The sequence below is a fragment of the Felis catus genome, chromosome D2, assembly GCF_018350175.1.
Source record: "Felis catus isolate Fca126 chromosome D2, F.catus_Fca126_mat1.0, whole genome shotgun sequence".
NCBI lineage: Eukaryota > Metazoa > Chordata > Mammalia > Carnivora > Felidae > Felis > Felis catus.
This window is the reverse complement of record NC_058378.1, coordinates 7,353,989-7,375,610: the sequence shown is the minus strand read 5'-3', so window position 1 is coordinate 7,375,610 and position 21,622 is coordinate 7,353,989. Positions and strand designations below refer to the sequence as shown.

At 41.4% G+C, this 21,622-nt stretch overlaps 1 protein-coding gene and 1 long non-coding RNA gene across 10 annotated transcripts in view; one reads left to right on the top strand and one right to left on the bottom strand.

Moving 5' to 3' along the window:
• Nucleotides 1-21,622, top strand: part of ATAD1 (ATPase family AAA domain containing 1) — a 77,284-nt gene that overhangs the window by 5,872 nt on the left and 49,790 nt on the right. Inside the window, exons 1-2 of one of the 4 annotated variants that reach the window (XM_045039877.1) lie at nt 14,781-14,917; nt 18,521-18,692. In XM_045039877.1, coding sequence (XP_044895812.1) covers nt 18,531-18,692 — 162 coding nt within the window. In that variant the 5' untranslated portion in view covers nt 14,781-14,917; nt 18,521-18,530. Of the gene's footprint in view, nt 1-14,780; nt 14,918-15,276; nt 17,685-18,520; nt 18,693-21,622 lie in introns of those variants that run through there. The other 3 variants (XM_045039879.1, XM_003993862.6, XM_045039878.1) reach the window with 3 other exon arrangements.
• On the bottom strand, nt 3,489-14,750 carry LOC109492818. 6 transcript variants are annotated; one of them, XR_006586838.1, is made up of 6 exons: nt 14,611-14,750; nt 14,034-14,157; nt 10,049-10,144; nt 9,542-9,599; nt 9,161-9,201; nt 3,489-4,495 (listed from the first exon to the last, which is right to left on the bottom strand). It is a non-coding gene; the product is annotated as an uncharacterized LOC109492818 (long non-coding RNA). The 6 variants fall into 6 exon arrangements; XR_006586837.1 differs by lacking the exon at nt 3,489-4,495 and having other exon boundaries at nt 8,888-9,201; nt 13,918-14,157; XR_006586839.1 differs by lacking the exon at nt 3,489-4,495 and having other exon boundaries at nt 8,888-9,201; nt 10,049-10,141; nt 13,918-14,157.

Genomic DNA, 21,622 nt, shown 5'->3' with positions numbered 1-21,622 from the left:
TAACATGTATAAACGACACCCTTGTAAATAACTTATGGTCAAAGAGAAGTCAAAAGAGAAAGGTAAAATTATTTTGAACTGAATAAAAATGAAAACACAACATGTCAGAATTTGTAGGATTCAGCTAAAGCAGTGCAAGAGGGAAATTTACAGCATTAAATGCTTAGATTTAAAAAAGAAGGAAGGTGTCAAATTACTGATCTTAAAAACACAAACAAACAAAAACAAAAGCAAAAAAAGAGCAAAATAAACCTAAGGCGAGCAGAAGGAAGGAAATAAAAAAGCTAGGGGCAGAAATAAATGAAATTGAAAAAAAAATTAATAGAGAAAAGTAATGAAAAACTGATCCCTTAAGATAAGTGAAATTTATAAATGTGAACAAAGAACAAATACAAATGATCAGTATCAGGAATCAAAAAGAGGGTATCACTACAGAACCTGATATAACAAGGGAATGCAAAAAGCAACTCTAAACACATAAATATGACCTAGGTAGAATTAACAAGTTCTTGAGAGCAAACTACTAAAATTCATCAGAGAGAAAATAGACAACCTAAAGAATCCTGTAACTATAAATTTTTTAAAAACCTTCCGAAATAACTTTCCAGACCTAGACAGTTACACTGTAGAATTCTACTAAACATATAAAGATGAACTACCACTTTAACACAAACTATTCCAAAAACAGAAGAGGAGGGAATGCTTCCCAAGTCATGTTTATAAAATTGACATTACCCAGATATGAAAGCCAAACAAAGGTGATAAAAAAAGACCAAACAACAAACAAAACAAAAGCAAACAAAAACTATAGGTTAATATCTCTTATAAACGTTGATATAAAAAATCAGGGAAAACCTTAGCAAATTGAACACCTAAGTATTTTTTTAATTATACACTACCACAACCAAGCAGAGCTTATCCTGAAAAGTCAAGGCTGCTTCAGTATTTTAAAAAAATCAATCAATGTAATCTACTTTATTAGTAGACTAAAGAAGAAAAGCTACATAATCGTGTCAGCTGATAAAGAAATAGCACTTGAAAAAATTCAATATCCATTCAAGATAAAAAAAAAAAAGTCAGCTAACTAAGAAAGAAGGGGGCTCCCTTAACCTCATTAAAGTTCATGTACAAAAAGCTAACAACTAATATCATACTTAGCGATGAAAAACTGACCGCTTTCCCCTTCAGATCAGGAACAAGACAAAGATGTCCCCTCTCACCATCGCTATTTAATGCTCTACTAGAACTCCCAGCCAGTATAATAAGGCCAGAATAAGAGATAAAAGGCATAAACATTGAAAAGGGAGAAACAAAAATGTCCCTATTTGCAGATGACATAATTGAAACCAAAAGAAGTGACCAAAGAAACCTCCCCCTTGAACTGAGTAAAGTTCAGGTCACAGGACATAAGGTAAAACACAAAAATAATCTTATCTGCATACCAGCGGAAGAACAACCAAAATTGATTTTTTTTTTAAATCATTAGCATGGCTCTTAAATTATTTAAATACTTAAGAATAAATTTAACAAAATATAAACAGGATCTGTAGGCTAAAAACTACAAAACACTAATAAAAGAAATTTTTTAAAAAGACCTAAATAAACAGGAAGACATATCATGTTCAGGGACGAAAAAACTCAGCTCCCTAAGCCCATGTACAGATTTAACTCAATTCTATTAAATATCCCAGGAGGATTTTAGTAGATACAGGCAAGCTGATTCTAAAATTAACAAGGAAATTCAAAGAACTAGGAAAGGCAAAATAAGTTTGAAAAAGAAGAATAATGTTGGAGAAATCACACTACCTGATTTTTTAAGTTATGCCATAAAGCTAGATTACCCAAGACAGGGTGGTGACAGTGGAGGGGCAGCCACATAGATCAGGGGACAAAACAGACAACCCAGAAAGAGATCCTCACAAATATGGCCAAGTGATTTTTGACAAAGGTCCAAAGGATAGTCTTTCCAACAAAAGGTGTTAGACATTCATACACTTAAAAATGAACCTCAACCCCAAATTCACACTTTATACAATAATGAACTCAAAATGTATCATAGATTAAAATGTAAAATATAAAGCTTTCTGAAGAAATCTTTAGAGAAAGTCTTTATGACCCAGGTATGGCAAAGAGTTCTTACACATGATACCAAACACATGATCCATAAATGAAAAAAACTGACAACCTGGACTCGATCCAAATTTAAAACCTTACAAAAGACACTAACAAGAACATAAAAAGATAAGACTAGAAGAAAACATTTGCAAATCACATACTGACAAAGGCCTTGGATCCAGAATACGTAAAGAATCTTCCAAGCTCAACAGTAAGAACACAACCAACCCAATTGTAAAATAAACCAAAGACCTGAACAGGTGTTTTGCCAAAGTAGATTAATGCATGGCAAATAAGCTCATGAAAAGATGTTAATATCATTAGCCATTAGAGGAGATGCCTATTAAAACCACAATTCGATACCTATTAGAATACTTAAAAAAATACCGTTACTGTCAAGTTCTGGTGAGAATGCAGAAGAAACGGAATGCTCGCACATTCTCAAGGAAATGTAAAAGGGTACAGCCATTGTGGAAAAGAGTTGGGCAGCTCCTCATAAAGTTAAAAATTCTTTTACCATGTGACCTAGCAATTCCACTCCTCAGTATCTATTCTAAGGGAACAAAAACTTCTGCTCACACAAACACCTACACACAAATGTTTATAAAAGCTCCGGTCATAATTACCAAAAACTAGAAACAACCTAAGTGTCCTTCAATGACTGAATGAACAAACTGTACGACCACGGAATACTACTCAGCGATAAAAACAAATGAATTACCGACATATGCAACATCTTGGGTGTATCTCAAAGGAATGCCGAATAAAAGAAGCCAGTCTCAGAAGGTTACACACTGCGTGACTTAATTGACGTCTCATTCTCACAAAGACAAAACTCCGGGGATGGAGAACAGATCTGTGGGTGCCAGGGGTTGAGGAAGTAATGAAAAACAGTCACACAAAGTAGTTTTGTAAGATAATGGAATTGTACGTGTCTTGATTGCGGTGGTGGTTCTATGAATTTATTGTATCAAAATTCTAAGACCTATACACACATGCACATACACACAATTTTACCATATGCTAATTTAAAATAACACTCAAATATGATACAATGCTGTTACAATATTTGAAAACAATTTTTATCAGAATAAGACCAAGATTCAGAGGCAGCCATTAATTTCTTCTAATTTCTTCTTAGTTCTTCTTATGTTGTGGAAATATAAAATAGAACATTATTGGAACCCTAGTCTTGGAGTGCCTGGGTGGCTCCGTTGGTTGAGCGGCTGACTCTTGATTTTGGCTCAGGTCATGATCCCGGGTTCGTGGGATCGAGCCCCATGTCGGGCTCTGTGCTAGGCATGGAGCCTGCCTAAGATTCTGTCTTTCTCCCTCTTCCCCTCTCCCCCGTTTGCTTGTGCTCTCTCTCCAAAATGTGTGTGTGTGTATATATATATATATATATATATATATATATATATATATATATATAAGCAAGCCAGCCTAGTCTTGCTTAGAATGGAGTTAGATATTGCTTCCAATCAACATTTTGGACTCTCATAAATGTTCATAGTAATTCAAAAGATATTCTCTAATAATGTTTTTATAAAGCTTGGAGGTTGTGAGTCCAGCAGCACTAATTCACTATACTTTGTTTTTTGCTTTTAAGAAGTTCTAACAATCTAAGTAACAGATTTTTTTTTTTTTTTAATTTCAACAAATTTGGGGAAGGGCATCAGTATGAACACAGGCTCTGGAACCAGACAGACTGGTTCAAATCCTAATTCTGCCATCTACTAGCTATTTGACCTCGGAAAGTTAGTGTTACTCTGTTACTTTACCTCTCGGTGCCTTGGTTTCCTTGTCTGTAGATAATAATGGTACTTACCACATAGGGTAAATATGAGTGAGAATTGAGTGAGTTAATATATGCAAGGCACTTAGAATAGTGCCTGGCACATATTAAATACTATATTGAGTGTCGGTTAAAGAAAATGCCCGTTTGTCAGTTACATTACCTTATACGTATGCCACAGAACAGCAGAATTGATGAAATATCCAAATATACTAGCATGACTCAAGTGAAATTTTACCAACTTATTAATTAATATAATAAAGATTTCATTGTAAGTTTCTGCGCTTGAGTCTCTCCCTCAAAACCGTGACAAACTTTGGCTCGGCTCTTGTGAGGATGATGAACGGGCTTCGTTAACAGCAAATTCAGTAGGTATCTGACTGATGGCTGCCAGGACAAGGGAGCTAGTCTGACTCTGAGTTGTGCTGATACGTCTGTAGTGTCCTCACCAGTCATACCACTCTGAAGGCATATTTGTTCCATTCTCGGTGGCGCATTCAATCGGGTGACAGACATAGCCTATGCAGCCCCGCCGGCAAGAATGGGAACGGCAGATCGAAGTTCTAGGGGGGAAGGAATTCGGCTCTGTAAAAGGGCGAACACAGAAGAGCTCTTCAAACATGACCTGGGCTTCCCAACAGTTGGGAATCACATCACTGGGAACGTTCCAGTAAGTTTTATGACCAGGTGGTGGCACAATTTTGATAACAACCACCACAGTCATTTGCTAAATGCCTATTGTGTCTGTCCTAGGTCCTTTACATACAGTATCTTCAATCCTCCCCAAACTTATAATGTAGTCACTATTCACAAGTTATAGGCGAGAAACTAAGGCTCAGAGAGATTAAATTTCCTAAAACACATAGCTACGATGTGGCAAGGCTATGATCTGACCCAGGTCCCCTCAATTCCATAGCAGACATCCTTTCGACAATTCTACACTGCCTTGAGTTGAAGAGTCAATGACATTTAATATTCCTTTCAATCCTGAGAGAATGTGATTCCGGGAAATTCTATCCTTCTAAATCTGTATCTAGATCTTCCCTAACCGTTTCTATGACACTGGAACAGCAGGTGTCTTTATCAAGGGGAAAAATGCACGTCTTATCTTGCTTAATGTTGTTTCTTACTTGAGTAAAGAGATGGGTTACAAGCTTAACCCACCACTCAGCATGTCAATAGTCAATGAAATTAACAATAAACTGTACTATGTAGAACAGGTGTGGCATTTCTTACTCCTGAATTTACTTCCTAGAGAATGAGATTTTAAAATCTTCTTTAAAAAAAAAAAAAGAGGAAATATTTTTTCTGTCAATAAAAGTTCCAAATGAACAAATAAGTGGCGATAAATCTGTGTCCTCACCCCTCCACTCTTCCTCTTTAGCTCTCTATTAAAACATGATAAATCTGCCAGTCATCTCTCACCAACTGGAGGTAGTAAAAGATACATTCCTGAAAAGTGTCCTGTTAGCTAAAACCTTCATTGGCAAGTTCCGGGTTTCACAGAAAATAGGGAACTTACAAGAGAATCCAACAATAATATTGATAATAAATTAAAAAAAAACAACTCTTTTCCCTCTGTTGTTCATGAGCTCTTATCCTGAAAGCCATGATCTGCTGTGGGAGATGGGGTTTATTTTATATTAACCACACTTCCCTTTTTAAAAAGTTCTTGGGGCGCCTGGGTGGCTCAGTCAGTGAAGCGTCCGGCTTCGGCTCAGGTCATATCTCAAGGTTCATGACTTTGAACCCGGTGTCGGGCTCTGTACTGACAGCTCAGAGCCGGAGCCTACTTCTGATTCTGTGTCTCCCTCTGTCTCTGCCCCTCGTCGGCTTGCACTCTGTTTTTCTCTCTCAAATATAAAGATTAAAAGAAAAAAAAAATTTAAGTTCTTGTTGTAGCCCTTAATGTATTGATATTTAATGCTTTCTTGCATTTGCTTTCTGTGTAGTATCATTTTTGCCAGCCTCGACAACATTCTTAGTAGCCAGCTGGTCTCTCCACAAAAGGAGGGCATGGTGTTTCTAGACCCGGCTTCCTACTGTTGTTCTCTACTGTCATCTAGGGACAGGGTGGAGAACAGGAGACCTCCTCCATCTTCACCCTGTGACCTTCACATGGGGTAGGAGTGGGGATGAGGGGAGGGATCACTGCAGCTAAGTTCTTTGGCGTAAAGCAAGGAGACCCTTCCGGACATACCAAGATTTCAGACCTTAAAATTCGAGCACACAAACGTGAAACCACACTGTGGAAAATTTAGGACTGGCAAAATGGTGGGTGGCTCACCAAATATTATTACACGAATCTTGGAAATCTTCAGTACTTAATATTTTAACTATACCCCCAAAGCTAGAATTCAAATTTAGCATTCAGTTATGGGGTCCAAAGGGGGAAACATTCAAACAGAAGTCCCTCCACACTCAGGTCAGAAAGAATCATGGAGTCGTGGAATTAGGAAGCTGGTCCCACTTCCAGAGGAGAGAACCCAGAAAGCCTACCTAACACAGGACAGGCCACAGAACCGGCCCTTTCATTTAGTATTCTCAGAGTTTCTCACACACCGTACCCAATAATCCGTGTCTTGCGTGCTTGAAACTATCCTGACGAGGCTGTATTGTACCTGACACCTCGGTACTGATTGGGTACAGAGATGGAACTTGGGAATGATCATGAAAACAGAGCCTCATAGACCCTGCATTCCTAAAGAATGAGGAAGAATGTCCCCTGGAGAAGTTTTTAGTTGCCTTCTGCTTTTGCCTACATGTGTAAGTTCGAGTGCTGGAAATGTTTGATTCACTCAGCTGAAGAAATATCATTATTTACTCTTCTCCTTCTCCCCACAAAAAACAGTCATTGTATTTCATGACTTTAGACACCATTCACTTAACTGTTCCTCGTTTACATCCAAGAGTTCCAAGGGAGGAGTGGGGGGAGGCTCCTTAAATACTAGCCTATGAGGACAACATGATAATAGACAATATAAAGCCAGTTTATCTAGCACAAGTAGAACTGAATGATGGATGGATCAGAATGTGGAAGGTGGAATACTGTCCAGCCTGAGAATCAAGATTATCTAGACAGAATTCTAATGTTGCTTTCAGCTGGTTAAGAATCATTAGAATCTTGGGGCGGCTGGGTGGCTCAGTCAGTTAAGCGACTAACTCCAGTTCTGAGCAAGATCTCACAGTTCGTGAGTTTCAGCCCCGCATAGGGCTCCCTGTCAGCACACAGCCTGCTTCAGATCCTCTGTCTCCCTCTCTGTGCCCCTCCTCTGTGCTCTCTCTCTCTCTCTTCTCTCAAAAATAAACATTTTAAAAAAATTTTTAAAAAGAATCATTAGCATCTTGGGGCACCCGGATGGCTCAGTCTGTTGAGCATCCAATTCTTAATTTTGGTTCAGGCCATGATCCCAGGGTTGTGGGACTGAGCCACGAATTGGGCTCTGCACTGGGCATGGAGCCTGCTTAAGCTTCTCTCTCTCTCTCTTTCTCTCTCTCTCTCTCAAATAAAAAACAAACAACTAAACAAATAAATACAAAGAATCATTAGCATCTCAACACCATAGGGGGAAAAAAAAACCACTGCTGGGGAGTCAACCTCTTTGTCTCCTTTCCTTAATGACCCCTTTTGTGATCCCCTGTTTACCTGAGAACACAGAAGACATAAAGAAATGGGTGTGGGCCATGACTCTGGCACTGGGCCTCATTCAGCATTGACAGCTCCATAATGAGCCTGGAGTTCAAACTTAATAAGCAGACTGGAAAGGAGAAAGCTGTGTGAAACTCTATCAGGTATAGTGTTTTGAAGCTGAATGGGACTTGATTTGTTTCCTGTACTTCTGTAACTCAAGTTACAGGCTTTTCTTTCTTCCTTTTTTTACTTACACCTTTGTTTTGTTTTTCCAGTTCCAGAAACATTGACACTAAAGAGACGAGAAAGCGATTTTAATGTTAGCTTGCCAGTCCTCTATTGCTGGCCCTTTCTAAGGTGAAAGAAGAAGGTCTAGTATATATCTCAGTCTTAAACATCTAAAATCAGCAAGGTGTGACCTTGGCTTTGCCTTTGAAAGCCATGTACTCAAGCTCTAAACAGGACATCGCGTTTCTTTTGCTCAGCAAAACTCCTTCAATTTTAGGAGCGTTGGCCCGAGTTGCACATAGTAAATGGTTTTTTTTAACTGTGTTGTGCTCAAATGAATTAAATTCTATACGAAGAATAGCAGCTCTGATGTTATGACAGTCCCAAGTGTAATAAGAAAGTGGAGTTTGCAAAGGAAAGATCAGACATGCAAAGTATCGACGTCTAAAATCTCCAGTCTGGTTCAGCATCTCACTTTCACCCACTGAACTAAGTTCTTTTTCTTGTGTAAAACCCACTCAGCAATCTAAGGCAGAAAGTTTTCCCTAAACAAATAAGAAATGGGGATGAAATATGGGATAAACCTTGAGCTTAAAAAAAAAAAATCAATAGCTCTGTGAGGACTTGCATTTTTATAAGACGTTTTAGTCTTTAGAACTCCATGAAAGCAAGAAGTATAAGCTCAATAAATGGCTGTTATTAGACAGATGGGAACAACAGCCAGTATCAATTATGGTCTTTGGTGAACTGAGAAATATCCAGGTAGCTATTTTCATGGATTGATCAGTATTTTAAATGTAATTGTCTGGTGGTCATAAGGATGGAATCTTACGGGTTTTATAGAACTATCATAAATGGTTTCTTGACTACTAATCAGTAAGACTCAGCCAGATGAGTGTACTAAGATCGAGAATGAGAGAATCAAGAGGTCAGGGAGACAGGGGCACGGCCTTTTCACTAGTCAGAGGAAATATTCCCAGACAAGATGCCATGGTTAAAAACTTGGGAGGTGAAGTCCTCGTGCAAACAAACAATAAGCAGATAGGAAGAAATCTTTGTCCTCACAGACTTCGGGAAATGAGAGAACATCATTTCATAGTACAATAAAAAACATCATCTGGGATGTTACAACAGCATGTTTATTGAGCACTTGCTAAGCGTCAGGCATAGAGCTCAGCACTTCCCTGAAACCGTCTCATTTAATTTTCAGTGCCACTCTGTGGCACGTGTACTGCTACTGTCCCCGTATGAAAGATGGGGAAGTTGAGGCTTTATAACTTTATAGCTTGCCCCAAATCATAGAGCTAGTAAACAGCAGATTGTCCATACAAACCCAGGTCTGTTGTACCTCAGCGTCTATGTTTCCAAATCCCATGAGTACCAAGACTCACCCTGATGGGACTGGTCTCCGATGGACACGTTAGGAACGGACCTACCAAAGACAGAGTGATGATATACATACGGTCAATAAAATGGTTTGATTCCACATCTCCTATCTTTGGACTGTATATTCTTCCTGCCCTTTTTTTCTCCCCCTCTCGGTCAGATTAAATCTGCAGTAATAGAGCCTCCAAAGCCCCATGAGATATGTCAGACTGCAGGGGGAAAAAGTCAATTAATTAAAACCCTAGTTGAGAGTGGAGAGATGGGTGAAATAGGTGAAGGGGATTCAGCTCCTGGTTATAAAATACACAAGACACGGGGCTGAAAAGGGAATATAGTCAATAATATGGTAATAACCTTGCATGGTGACAGATGGTGACCGCACTTACCACGGAGAGCGCTGAGTAAGGTAGAGAGTTGTTGAATCACTGTGTTGTACATCTGAAACTAACGTAACATTGTATGTCAACTATACCTCAATAAATACATTTTAAGAAAGCATTTAAGCCCTGCCTATGTCCTAGGCATCCTCTTTTCTCAAGCAGCTGGCATGTGATAAGAGAATACAAAAAACTTAAACCCCAATTAGAATCTGTGAGGTGAACACTGTGCCAGTGCTACGTAGAGTGAAATCATGGGGGGTAACAGGATGGGCACAGATTTTAGTGTCTTTGTGCTTAGAAAATAAGAGATCTCAAATTCTTCTTTTCCATTTCAGTTTCACATGTGTTTCAAGGTTACAACATATTCTAATAGAGAAATGGGGGCAGGGGAAGGGTTTACACAATCTTAATATTTTTTTGAATGTTAAGCACCAGCACACATTCTTTTCCAAATACTTTCAAGGGCATTTTCTTAGAATCAGGTAAATGAGAGCAAGCAAGTGACCTACTTACAGCAAAAAAATGCTCCAGGTTATAAAGGATGGGGAGCCAAGTGCATCCTGGAAACCACAGCATCTGGTCTTGTTTTATGCTTCATCTGTCAATCTGCTGTTACAGAAATTGAGAATTAATGTTTCAACTACTGTTTCTTCAGTTTTGGCTGATGAATTCATATCTTTGTTCCTCTCACCCAATCCTTCGCATCTCCTCTCCCATGTAAAACACCATATGGAAGACCATTTATGAAGGTCCCAAACGAATCCTAGGGAAGAGGACTCATTCGCCTGTGCTTTAAATCCTCTGCTAATGAATCTATAGTAAGGTTAGACTTCTTCCCAAGCAATTCTGTTTTGATGGATCGTGACTTTCCACAGACCGTATCACTTGAACAGTGTTATTTTCAGTACTGTATGAAGCTGAATGATAAAATATTGCAGATTTAAAATAAATACCCAAGTTCTAGATGATGTTTATTGCTCGCCTAAACTGTAAAAAGGTCCACTGGCAGTAGTGTTTAAGAAAAAGGATCAGGTAGCGATGTAAGGTTGTGGCTTAGTGCCATCCTGATAACATTAGAAAATCACATACACGCATATTTTAAATTATGTGTAAAAAATTTTTTAAAGTTTATTTATTTTGAGAGGGGGGGGAGAGGGGGAGGGGCAGAGGGAATCCCAAGCAAGCTCCACACAGCCAGCATGGAGCCTGACGTGGGACTCAATCCCATGAGCCATGAGATCATGACCTGAGCCGAAATCAAGAGTTGGATACTTGAGCCACCCAGGCGCTCCTAAATTATGTGTGAAATTGAAAGCACAGAACCGTGAAAAGTAGATTTACGACATGTTCTTTAAACTTTGCTATTGCATCTTTTAGCTCTCTGTGCTTTTTATAGAATGGGGCTACCAATTCATCTTTCCATTCCTTCCAAACTGCTGAAATTTTAATTTTTCGTTGCTTTTGCCTCAACTCCATCTTATTCTTTCTATTGGAGCTTCAAGCACTTAATCTTGGTCTTTCACAGTGTTTTTATGGCTTCAGGTACAGCTTCATATTCTTGCTTTACTTTTCTTCTCCAACCATTCTATTTGTCAAAGTAATAATGAAGATTATCCTATACTGATGAAATGTTTTTAAAAGAACCAAGGCTACCAAGTGACTATTATACTGGCATAATTACTGCTATATAACTTTATCTATCTGTTGAAGTTCTGCTCTTTTCTATTTTTTTAAAGTTTATTTTTTTATCTTGAGAGAGAGAGAGAGAGAAAATGCAAGTGGGGGAGGGGCAGAAAGGGAATCCCAAGCAGGCTCCATGCCATCAGTGCAGAGCCTGACACAGGTTTGAACCCATGAACTGCGAGATCATGATCTCAGCCAAAATCAAGAGTCAGATGTTTAATGGACTGAGCCACCCAGGAGCCCCAAAGTTCTGCTCTTTCTAAATCACTGTCAAGGGAATCATTTCTAACGAACAACAAACACGGTCAGGTTTACTGTGCTTACTTATCCACAAATTTCAGATTTGTTTCTCCTTCCAAAGAGATTTTATTTTGAATCTGATCATGAGGGTTCCTTGTCTTGATATCTTGATATATCCCAGCTGACTTAATGGTTCAGCTGATCAGATAGGCTTTGGGGACTGGGGCAATAGAGATTTTTGCAAAAATACATCTAAAATCATCACTCACTAGAGCAGAGTTTCTCAAAGTGTGATCCAAAACTACCTATGTGCAAACCATCTCAGGTGCTTATTCAACATTCAAACCCCTGGGCTAAAACTTAGAGCAGTTAAATGGGAGCTTCTAAGGCTAGGACCTGGGAATCTGCATTTTGCCATGTTGTCCAAGTGTACAGGCCCACAATGAAATCTGAGAACCCCAATCTAAGGAATCCCTTCCCCTTCAGGATGCAGTACAAAGATTTACCTTGGCTGTAGAGCAAATTAATCACACTCCCATCCTAACAAAAGTAAGGGATAATTCAATTCCATGTGGTTCGAAGAACTGCCATAAACTGTTTTAGGAGGCATTGATTAAAAGGAAAGAAAATAAGACAAAAACCCAAAACCTAACTTTCAATAATAAATGCAATAGTTATTTTTAATATCTTGATTCCAACGATCACAGGGGGAAGGCCCAGAAAGTCCACAAAAAAATCTGTTGTTATAATTTCCTGATTAATATTATACATAATGAATTATTTATTGAGCCCCTACTGTGGGCCAAATATGGTGTTTTATGCTGCCAGGGATTATATAAAGCTATCCTGGGATGAAAAGCATATGTTCACTCAGCTCTATTCTGGAAGAACCTCACTGATTTAGTGATTGCTGGAAATGAACATGCATGGTATGTGGGAAGGCAGTAATTTGACGTCTTAGGACCCAGACATAAGAGGCTTCCTAAGAATTTGCTAAATGTAAATTACGTCCAAGAAGTATGTGTGTAGATACTTGGTGTCCAGCCAAAGCACTGGAAAAGGAATGAGCAGCAGCATTGATTTGGGGGCATGTAGACTCTTTAGCACCCGTCTTGGCTACTTTATCCAACAACTTCCTGTACAATCATACATCCTCCAGGTGAATTGAGACTAGATACAATCACGTTGGGAGCTCCCCTTCATTCTAGAATTCATTTAAGGTGTCCCTAAGAGGGGACCAACGCTTCATGGTTTGCCTGAGACTTCCTCTGTTTCAGCAATCAAAGTCCTAAGTTCCAAAAACCCTCTTGGTGTCAGACAAGCTGAGTAGACTGGTCACCCTGATCCTTAGCATAAGGCAGGTGAGGTCTTTAGTTGGTGCATTTTCATTCAGTGAAGGATGGAAATCCATGACCGTCTTGAACTTTGCAGCTCCTTTCCTTTACTGGAGAGCGTGACTACTCTAGGGAGACACCTAAAGTTCTTTCCTTCAGTATTCTCTGCCTTTTAGCTCTGACAATGCATGTTCCAGGAGCATCCAAGCTCAGATCGACTCAGACTGAGGATAATCCTAGGGAACCAGTAGAGAGCCTCTGCCAAGACTGCTGAGCAACCATGGTTTTTGGGTTTGGGTTTGTGAGTTTTTGTGTTGTTGTTGTTTGTTTTTTGGTTTTTTGTAAACATCGTCCAGGTCTCATCATCATCCTGTTCTTCCCAAAGTTCTATCTCCTCTCTAATGAGTCTAGCTCTCCCAAACCTATCTTCATATCATTGAGTATTAAATTCCAGGGGCGTCTGGGTGGCTCAGTCGGTTGGGCGGCCGACTTCGGCTCAGGTCACGATCTCGCAGTCCGTGAGTTCGAGCCCCGCGTCGGGCTCTGGGCTGATGGCTCGGAGCCTGGAGCCTGCTTCCGAATCTGTGTCTCCCTCTCTCTCTGCCCCTCCCCCGTTCATGCTCTGTCTCTCTCTGTCTCAAAAATAAATAAACGTTAAAAAAAATTTTTTTTAAATTCCATCCTAATTGTCATTGAACCCAATCACAGTTTTAAAATATTTACATATCCCTGCCACCTCATCCTCACCCTTTAAAGCCTTATGATTTTGTCATTTCATAGTCTTCTTTCAGCGAAACTTTAAAACATAACTGGGATGAAACTACTATCTCAAAGAGAAAGTGTAAAGTGTAGGGTGTGAATTAGACAGACTTGGTTCCAGCGAAATTTGCCAATTAGGTCCATGAACTTAGGAAAGTTTCTTTCCCCAAGCCTCAAAATCTGCTCATCTATACAAACAGAGAAAGCAATGGCTACTTCAGAGGACTGGGTTTTTTGAGGAATTTAGATTATGGATTTGAAGCACCCTGAAGCATACAGCCTGATACTTAGTAGGCTTTCAATATCCTGCAGCGACTTTCCTCACCCCAGCATCACACGCTTGTAACAAGGGTGGCATACACTAACCTTTCCTATCAGGCTGCAGAATTTCAGATATCAAAGATGATGGCCAAAGCAGAAAGACACAAACTGCCTTCCTGAGGAGGGTAGAGAGCAACCGTCTCACTGCTTCGTAGTCTCACCTCCTCTATCTGAAGGAAGTATCTGGAAACAGTGGCTAAAGTCATCTTGCCCCCTGGTAGCCTGTGTGTTTTCAGGAGGCGCGGGCCTTGCTCCCTGGGGACCTCTTGTGTCACGTCTCTCATTCTGGAAAGGGGAAGGTGTAGAAGAAAAAGGGAAGTCACCGAAATGCAAAACCTGGTACCATATAACCTATTCTGCTCCGAACGCCGGTCCTGCCTGGGTGGGCTGCAAAGTTGTTTTGCAGGATTTTCAGGCGCCACCCCCAGGTGTTTGTCAGCGCGCGGAGACGGGGGAGGAGGGTGAGCTCACCCTAGAAACTGAAAGGCAGATGGTGAGGGGCGGGGGGTGGCCATGCGCGTCAGCGCTTTGGCTAAAGGACAGACCGAACAGCGGCCTCACGTGGGGTGAGGGGCTAGGGGCGGGAGTTAGGATCGAGGAGGAGTCAGGGAAGAACACTGCGGAGACACCGGGCATTTCTTGGCACTATGAGGAAGGCTCCCCGATGTGTCGGTGTCGCACCCGGAGCCCGCGAGCTGGGCAGGGTCCTTCTGCGATCAGCGCCTTCCCCTATCGTACCTCTGAGACTCCGCAGCTAAACCCGGAGCCTGAGCGAGGGCTGCAAGCGGACACACCCGCTTCGCGGGAAGCCTGAGTCCCGCAGAGGGCAAGAGAGACCTTGCGGGGCGAGCCCTCTCCCGTCCGCGGCCCCCGCCGCTCCTGAGACCCGGAAACGCGCTCCCTTCTCGCCGTCGGCCCGGGGAGGCGCATGCTCCGTGCGAGGGGGCGGGTCACGGTTCCCGCCGGAAGCATTCTCTCCCAGGCGGCGTTTCCTTCCTGTGTGAGGCTGGCTGAGGGCTTCTGCTGCCTCAGTGTCCGCCCTGGGGTGAGTAGCGGGGTCCTCGTGGGACGGGCGCGGGCTCCCGCGGAGCCCCCTTGGGGACCGGCTGGCCTCCGGGAAACCGAGCAGGAGAGGTCACCGCGCCCTCCTCCCACGCCCCACTTCGGTGCCGCCCCCCCGGCGTCCCGCAGCCCTTGGTATCCCGCGGATTAACCTCCAAGGGCGTCCCGGGCCTCGCCTTGGCTTCCGGCCCGGCCTAGGCCCTTAGGTCTCCCGTTAGCGCTACCCCTCTGACTGATGCCACTTGCGAGGGGACCTGTGTAGGCAGCTGGGGCGCTGCGGGGGCTTGGGGGCGTCCCGGGCGACCTCGGCACCGGGGGGTCGTGGGCGGAGGCGGCCGGAGGGAGCCGGGTCTGACTGTCGCCCCGGCGCTGCCACCACCTAGTGCAGAGGCGGAGGCGGTTCTTCGGGCCAGGGCACGCTTTCGCAGAGGATGGTGCTGAGCGTACTAACGCGTCCTTTATGTGAAGGTTGGCAGGCATTGTCACAGGCTGTGTTCCTGGGGCCTTGTTGCCTGCGAAACTGGGACTCCGGGGTTGAGAAAAACTTTCTGCAACCCCGCGGTGAAATAGGACCGAAACACTCCACCCTCGGCCCCTCAGCTGTCAGTCGATTGCTTAGTGACGAGGTGGTCCGATTTCCAAAAGTTTTCTGCCCTGAAACGGAGAACTCTCTAAGTGAAACTCCCTGGGATCACGTTTGCCTAACAGATAGCTGCGAATTGGCAGCGTTTGGGTTTATTTCTTAGTTGTACGTCCTACTGTCTGTTTATGCACATATTTGTGTGTGCATTTGGTTCGTCGTTAACGTCTATACACGACTGAAACCCATGCCCTACTGTTGTACGCAAATGGAGCTTTGGTTGTGTTTTCCGCTGTCGTGGCACGGCTCCTGCAACGGCCTTAACACTGCAGGTGTATCAATGTCGTATGAATGATAGATGAGTGTACAATAAAGTATATACAGTTTCAACCTACAAGTAGAAGTTTCTGTTTCATTTCAGGATTTCAAAGTCATTGTAGAAGACGGACTACTGTTTTAGAGGTGGCCATAGGTCTAGGGTACTCTACGACAGGCACTAACTTAAATACAGGAATATGTGTAGCTAACAGGGTTTATGTCGTGATACTCCCGGTAGGATTCGAAAGTGGCATTGTCTCGATGTCTGGGATGTACTGAAAATCGCCCTGGTTGTTCGTGCAGTTCGGCGAACATCCAGCAGATGGCGGTTTCATCACTGCCAACCCAAACTTTTAAATCAATGGAATCCTTTTATTCAGATGTCACTAGTTTTCATCGATTAGGCTAACAAGACCTTGATTTTTGCCTACTGGCTTATTTTCCTGTATGAATAATATCCCCACACAATGATTCCACAGGTTCTAACTGCATTTTCAAATGTACCCTGTTGGAATGAAGGTTAGCTAGGTCAATTTTCCTCTTATCAGAAGCGGAGTGCTGTTAGCTCCTCTTTAGGAGTCCGTGCTGACGGATGAAAGCACACTTCAGTTTGTTACATGAGGAGAGAGTTTAATTAGGTGGCTCCTCCCTAGCTCCGTTTATAAAAATATAATTAATAACTGGACTGTGTGTTCCTTGAGCAAAGTCATTGTCTCTTAGCCATTATTGTATGCCAGTATATAGTAGGCATTATATATATATTCATGTTCAGGAGGCGCTTTATGGTTTGACTCAAATCACTTAATGTCCCTAGGTCAAAGTTTCTTCATCTGAAACGAAGGCTTTCAATTATTTTGTTAAGTAAGTTGAAGTTAATGATGTACTGCTGTGAAGGAAATGGCCCCTAGTGATGGAGACACGTGGAACCCTTGACTTTTTGTTTTGGAAATCATTCGAAAGTCTGGCAGCGGTTTTGTTGGAATGATAGAGTGGGAAGTTTTTCTGCAGTCGGAGTTCATCTTTTGAACAGATAATTACTGAGTAGCCTCTCTCTTATGTGGAGAAGATATCAATCCCTTTTTATAAGGAGTTGAATTCTGGTGGAGTAGGCTAGGCATTATATAAGCTCAGTAATGGGGCCACATGAATAATACAGGATATCAATGTGATCTGAAGGCTTTGAGGTGTGGATAGAATTGGACTGATCCTGGATAAAGGGGGAGAACTGGCCTATCTGGGGCACCAGGCAGATATGGTAGAGGGAAAATACACGTGGCGTTTTCTGGTACCAGTGCCTCCAGCTACAGGAGGGGTGAGAAGTTCCTCTTTGGGGCTAGGTTAGGATGCCTTGAATGCTTGGAAATCCTGTTAGTGAAGGAAAAGCTTTGGGGAATTGTCGGAGCTATCCCAGGGGAGGGCGGTGAAGGTCTTTAACTGGGTAGTAGGAGTGAGAAGGCAAACCTGATGTTAGAGGAGAAAAGACCGTGGATGGTAATCTTTGCGGTTCCTGATTTTCACCTGTTGCTGAGCTGTCTGTGCAAAGTCTCACTTACTCCTTTTCACCCGAGTGCAGAATATATTCTCTCTCTCCCTCTGCCTCCCCCTCTCTTACTCGTATAGCATAGCACTCAGCACGGTCCTGTGCTATGAGAGACTAATGGCATTGTTCGAAGCCGAGATCCTATTTTGCAAAATGTGATAGTCAAATCATCCCCTAACAGCCTTAGTTTTCTGGGTAGTTACTGCCTTTGCTAGGCATGTGCATGCCTTCTGCAAGCCTGTACGGGACTGATGTAGCTGCTCAGAGATGCATGTCAAAGCAGGCATGTTGCCTCCTTTTTTCCTCTCTTGGGTGAGTACTGTAATCTTGTGGCCCAAAAATGTTTGAATGTATTGCTTCATATTTAGCTGGGTTGTTGGAAACGATAGGATGGCTCAAAAAATTTAACGTCACTTATTAATAGAGAAAATGTCATGTTTAAATTTAAGCAGGCCTTGAAAACCTGTAGAAGTAAGTCTGACCCTTAAATATGGAGAACAAACTGAGGGTTGCTGGAGGGGTCGTGCGTGGGAGGGGGAATGGGCTAAATGGGTAAGGGGCTCTAAGGAATCTACTCCTGAAACCATTGTTCACTATATGCTAACTAACTTGGATGTAAATTAAAAAAATTAAATTAAATTTAAAAAAAGTAAGTCTGAGGGAGAAGCAAGTCTGTTCACGGTTTTAATTTCGCTCAGAAATTACCTGCTGTCCATTGCACTTAGAAGAAATTCTTTTCACACTAGCAATGGGCTGCCTTCTTCAGTTGGGTTAGTGTTATAGTCAGTGTATCTCTACATTTTCTGAAGTAGTTATTTAAAAGCTGTTTAAAAGAGTAAATACATTAAGATATCGAATGCATTTTTCATCTAGAGTTATTGTCTGCTTAAATTCTGTGAGCTTTTAGGAAAATTCATTAAAAAGTATAATAAATCTTCAGTGTTTTAATATGTGCCTTCATTTTCCAAAGAGAGCTTAAAATGTGTTTATTTAACATTTGAAAATTCATTTTCCCTCAAAATAAACCCTTTAAGGTAGATATTGTTGAATTTGACTAGGTTTTTCCTGCTGAGGGTGAACTACATCTCAGTCTCCCGGTTTTAATCAATGTAGTTATTACCTAGTGACATTTCTGTTTGCTTTTTAAGGTTGATCAAGATGGTACATGCCGAAGCCTTTTCTCGTCCCTTGAGTCGGAATGAAGTTGTTGGCTTAATTTTCCGTTTGACGATATTTGGTGCAGTGACATACTTCACAATCAAATGGATGGTAGATGCAATCGATCCCACCAGAAAGCAGAAAGTGGAAGCTCAGAAACAGGTACGAGTGAGATGTCTGAGGGTCACTTTCCTTGTAGCTAGCTGCGGTTTGGCCGTAAAACAAGGGGATAGTAGAATTACACACTGAGAGGTTCGCCGTGTGAAAATGTGTTTGAACATCGCATTTAATTTCATTGTTTCTTAAAAAAGTGCTCGTTTCTCAACTTTCCAACTCTATTAGTAACTTACCAGAATAAAACAATGATGAAGAATAAAGACATTCCAGCGTCTTGTTGTGAACATGTTCATCAGAAGGTTTTTGGCAGCTAATGAATGAGGGAGTCTAGGTAAAATTTGTCAACAGACTGAAGAAAAACAATTTATCTTTAGTAATGGTATACGATTTGTTTTGCATGACATTTGAAATGTGGATAATACTGATAAGCTGCGATCTTACACTTGCAAACTACTCTGATTTCTAATTTAAAAATTGTTAAATGTTATTAGAAGAAGTAGTAGTTTTTAATTTTTTATCTGTTATTGCCTCTTGTGGTCATTTCCTTATTAGGATGATATATTTGCTTTGGTGTCTATTCTTACTCAAAAAAGTAGAACCTTCAAGGAGCCTCTCAAATTTTTCTTGCTGTTTGAGGGCAAGATGTTCCTCCTGTTCGTCAATTTTTAGATTCCTTCTGTGAGTTGTGACTGGTGAACTCAGTAAACATTTACTGAGCTCCTAGCAGATTCTTGGTGCCAAGGGTAAAAGATGAATAAATCTTGTTCTTTTAAAATGCTCGGGGCTAGTGTGGCAACCCGGGATGTGGATAGATGACTGCCTCACGGCACTGCGCATAGTTTGTAAATTGGCAAGAATCAGTGTCATGAACACTGCTTAGTGTTTGTGATTGGAAAGCAGTTCGAACAGGTATGAGTTTGTTCCCTAAATTTGATTACAAAGTAGTTGACTCAAGGTCTAAATCATGTCATGATATCAGTCATTTTGTCACTCTCTGAGATGTCTGACCATTGCCAGGTATGTGTGTGTGTGTGCACACGCGCCCGTGTGTCTGTGTAACTCAGTGTATCCTCGTGTCAGTTGAAGTGCAGCTTTTCCCGCCACCTACGCTATGAAAGCCCACTTCAGTCTGAGGTCACAGTGTTAACCGGTCATATCATTTTCAGAATTTTTAAAATCAGAGATGTGACTATCTTTTAAAGTTTATTTTATTTTGAGAGGGGGAGGGAGAGGGGCAGAGAGAGAGGAGAGAGAGAAGAAACCCAAGCAGGCTCAGTGTTTTCAGTACAGAGCCTGACATAGGGCCTGATCCCATGAACCTCAAGATCATGACCTGAGCTGAAACCAGAGTCGGATGCTCAACCACCACCACCACCACCACCACCCCCCTCGCTTAAAAAAAAAAAAAAAAAAAGAATGCTGGAAGGACTTCGTGATTATATGGAAAACAAAAGGACATTTTACAAATGAATCCAAGATTTGTCTGGAGGCCTCGGAGGTTTAGAAACTAGTAGCTAGGGCACGTTTGTGGGAAGATGATACTTGATTTGGACATATTGAGTTTGTATTGGTGGTAGGAATCCTGGGGAAAATGTTCATCCAGCAGTTAAAATTGTAGGTGTACATCTTGGAGGAAAGATCAGTCCTCAGAGCATCCATGAGATGCTCGTAAGCAGTCGGACTCCTTAGAGAAGTGAGTCTCACTGGATGCAGTGGGCCCCAGGGTAATTCTTGTAAAAACGTATCATTTGTGAGGTTTCCCCAAACCATTCCTCCATCTTCCTCCTACCACCATCAGCATTTATATGTTCAAACTTTGTTGAGAGTTTTTCACGTAATTGTCACTGTGATAGATGGGGATGACTATTGGGAGCAATGAGATCCCTAAAGGAGATGCTATCAAACACCATGAATAGTAGGCCAAAGAGTCAGCCTTCATCTAGGAAATGGGGAGACGAAGTGAAGCCAGTGGAGAATGAATAGGTCAGTTAGGGTAACTAGATACCTGGACTCACCTTTCTGCTGAGAACAACTAAACGATCTAGATAAAACATTTTCTAAAATCATCTTAAAGGTATTCATGAGCTAGCAAAAAAGTAAGAAATTCAGCTAAAAAACTGAAGGCAAAGATCGAAAAAGATACGATGAGCTTTGATGGCCAGCTTTCACGTTGGAGGAGAATTTGCTGAACCCACTGAATTTGAACTTCTCTTTTTATGGCCTAGAGGAGCTCAGGACACAAAGCACAGGCCTATTCCAAGGTAGGGTATCCAAGAGACAACAGTCCCATAAATCTTTGACTCCAAAAGACTATACCCTCTGGTAATTCACCTAAAGATAAAGATGTGAGATGGTTTAAAAAGAGAAATTTAAGACATATACTGGTTGAAGTGCCACGTAGAAATTGTAGATACAGAAAGTTGTTGAGAATAAAGTGATGGAAAATGCATATACCATACAAATACAAAGAGAAAGCTGGGTGAACAAAAATAAACTTTAAGGCAAAAATATTAGAGAAAACAAGGTTCATTATGGAATGATTAAATGTTCTGTTCAACAAGAAGTAGAACATTTCTGTATTCGTGTGCATCTATTAATGCAGCCTCAAAATATATAAAGCAAAAAACTGATCGAACTATAAGGAGAAATAACATATCCATCATCATGGTGAGAGGTTTTTAACATTGCTTTCAGTCATTGGTAGATGAAAAGTTTTTTTGCTTTGTTTTGTTTTAATTCCAAACAGTCAACACACAGTGTTACATTAGCTTCAGGTGCAAAATACAGTGGTTGGTCAATTCTATACATTTCTCAGTGCTCATCATGATCAGTATACTCTTAATTCCCCTTCTCCTGTCTTACCTATTCCCTGCCCCCACCTCCTTTCTGGTAACTGTCAGTTTCTCCTCTATAGTTAAGAGTCTGTTTTTTAGTTTGCCTCCTTTTTCTCTGTTCGTTTGTTTTGTTTCTTAAAT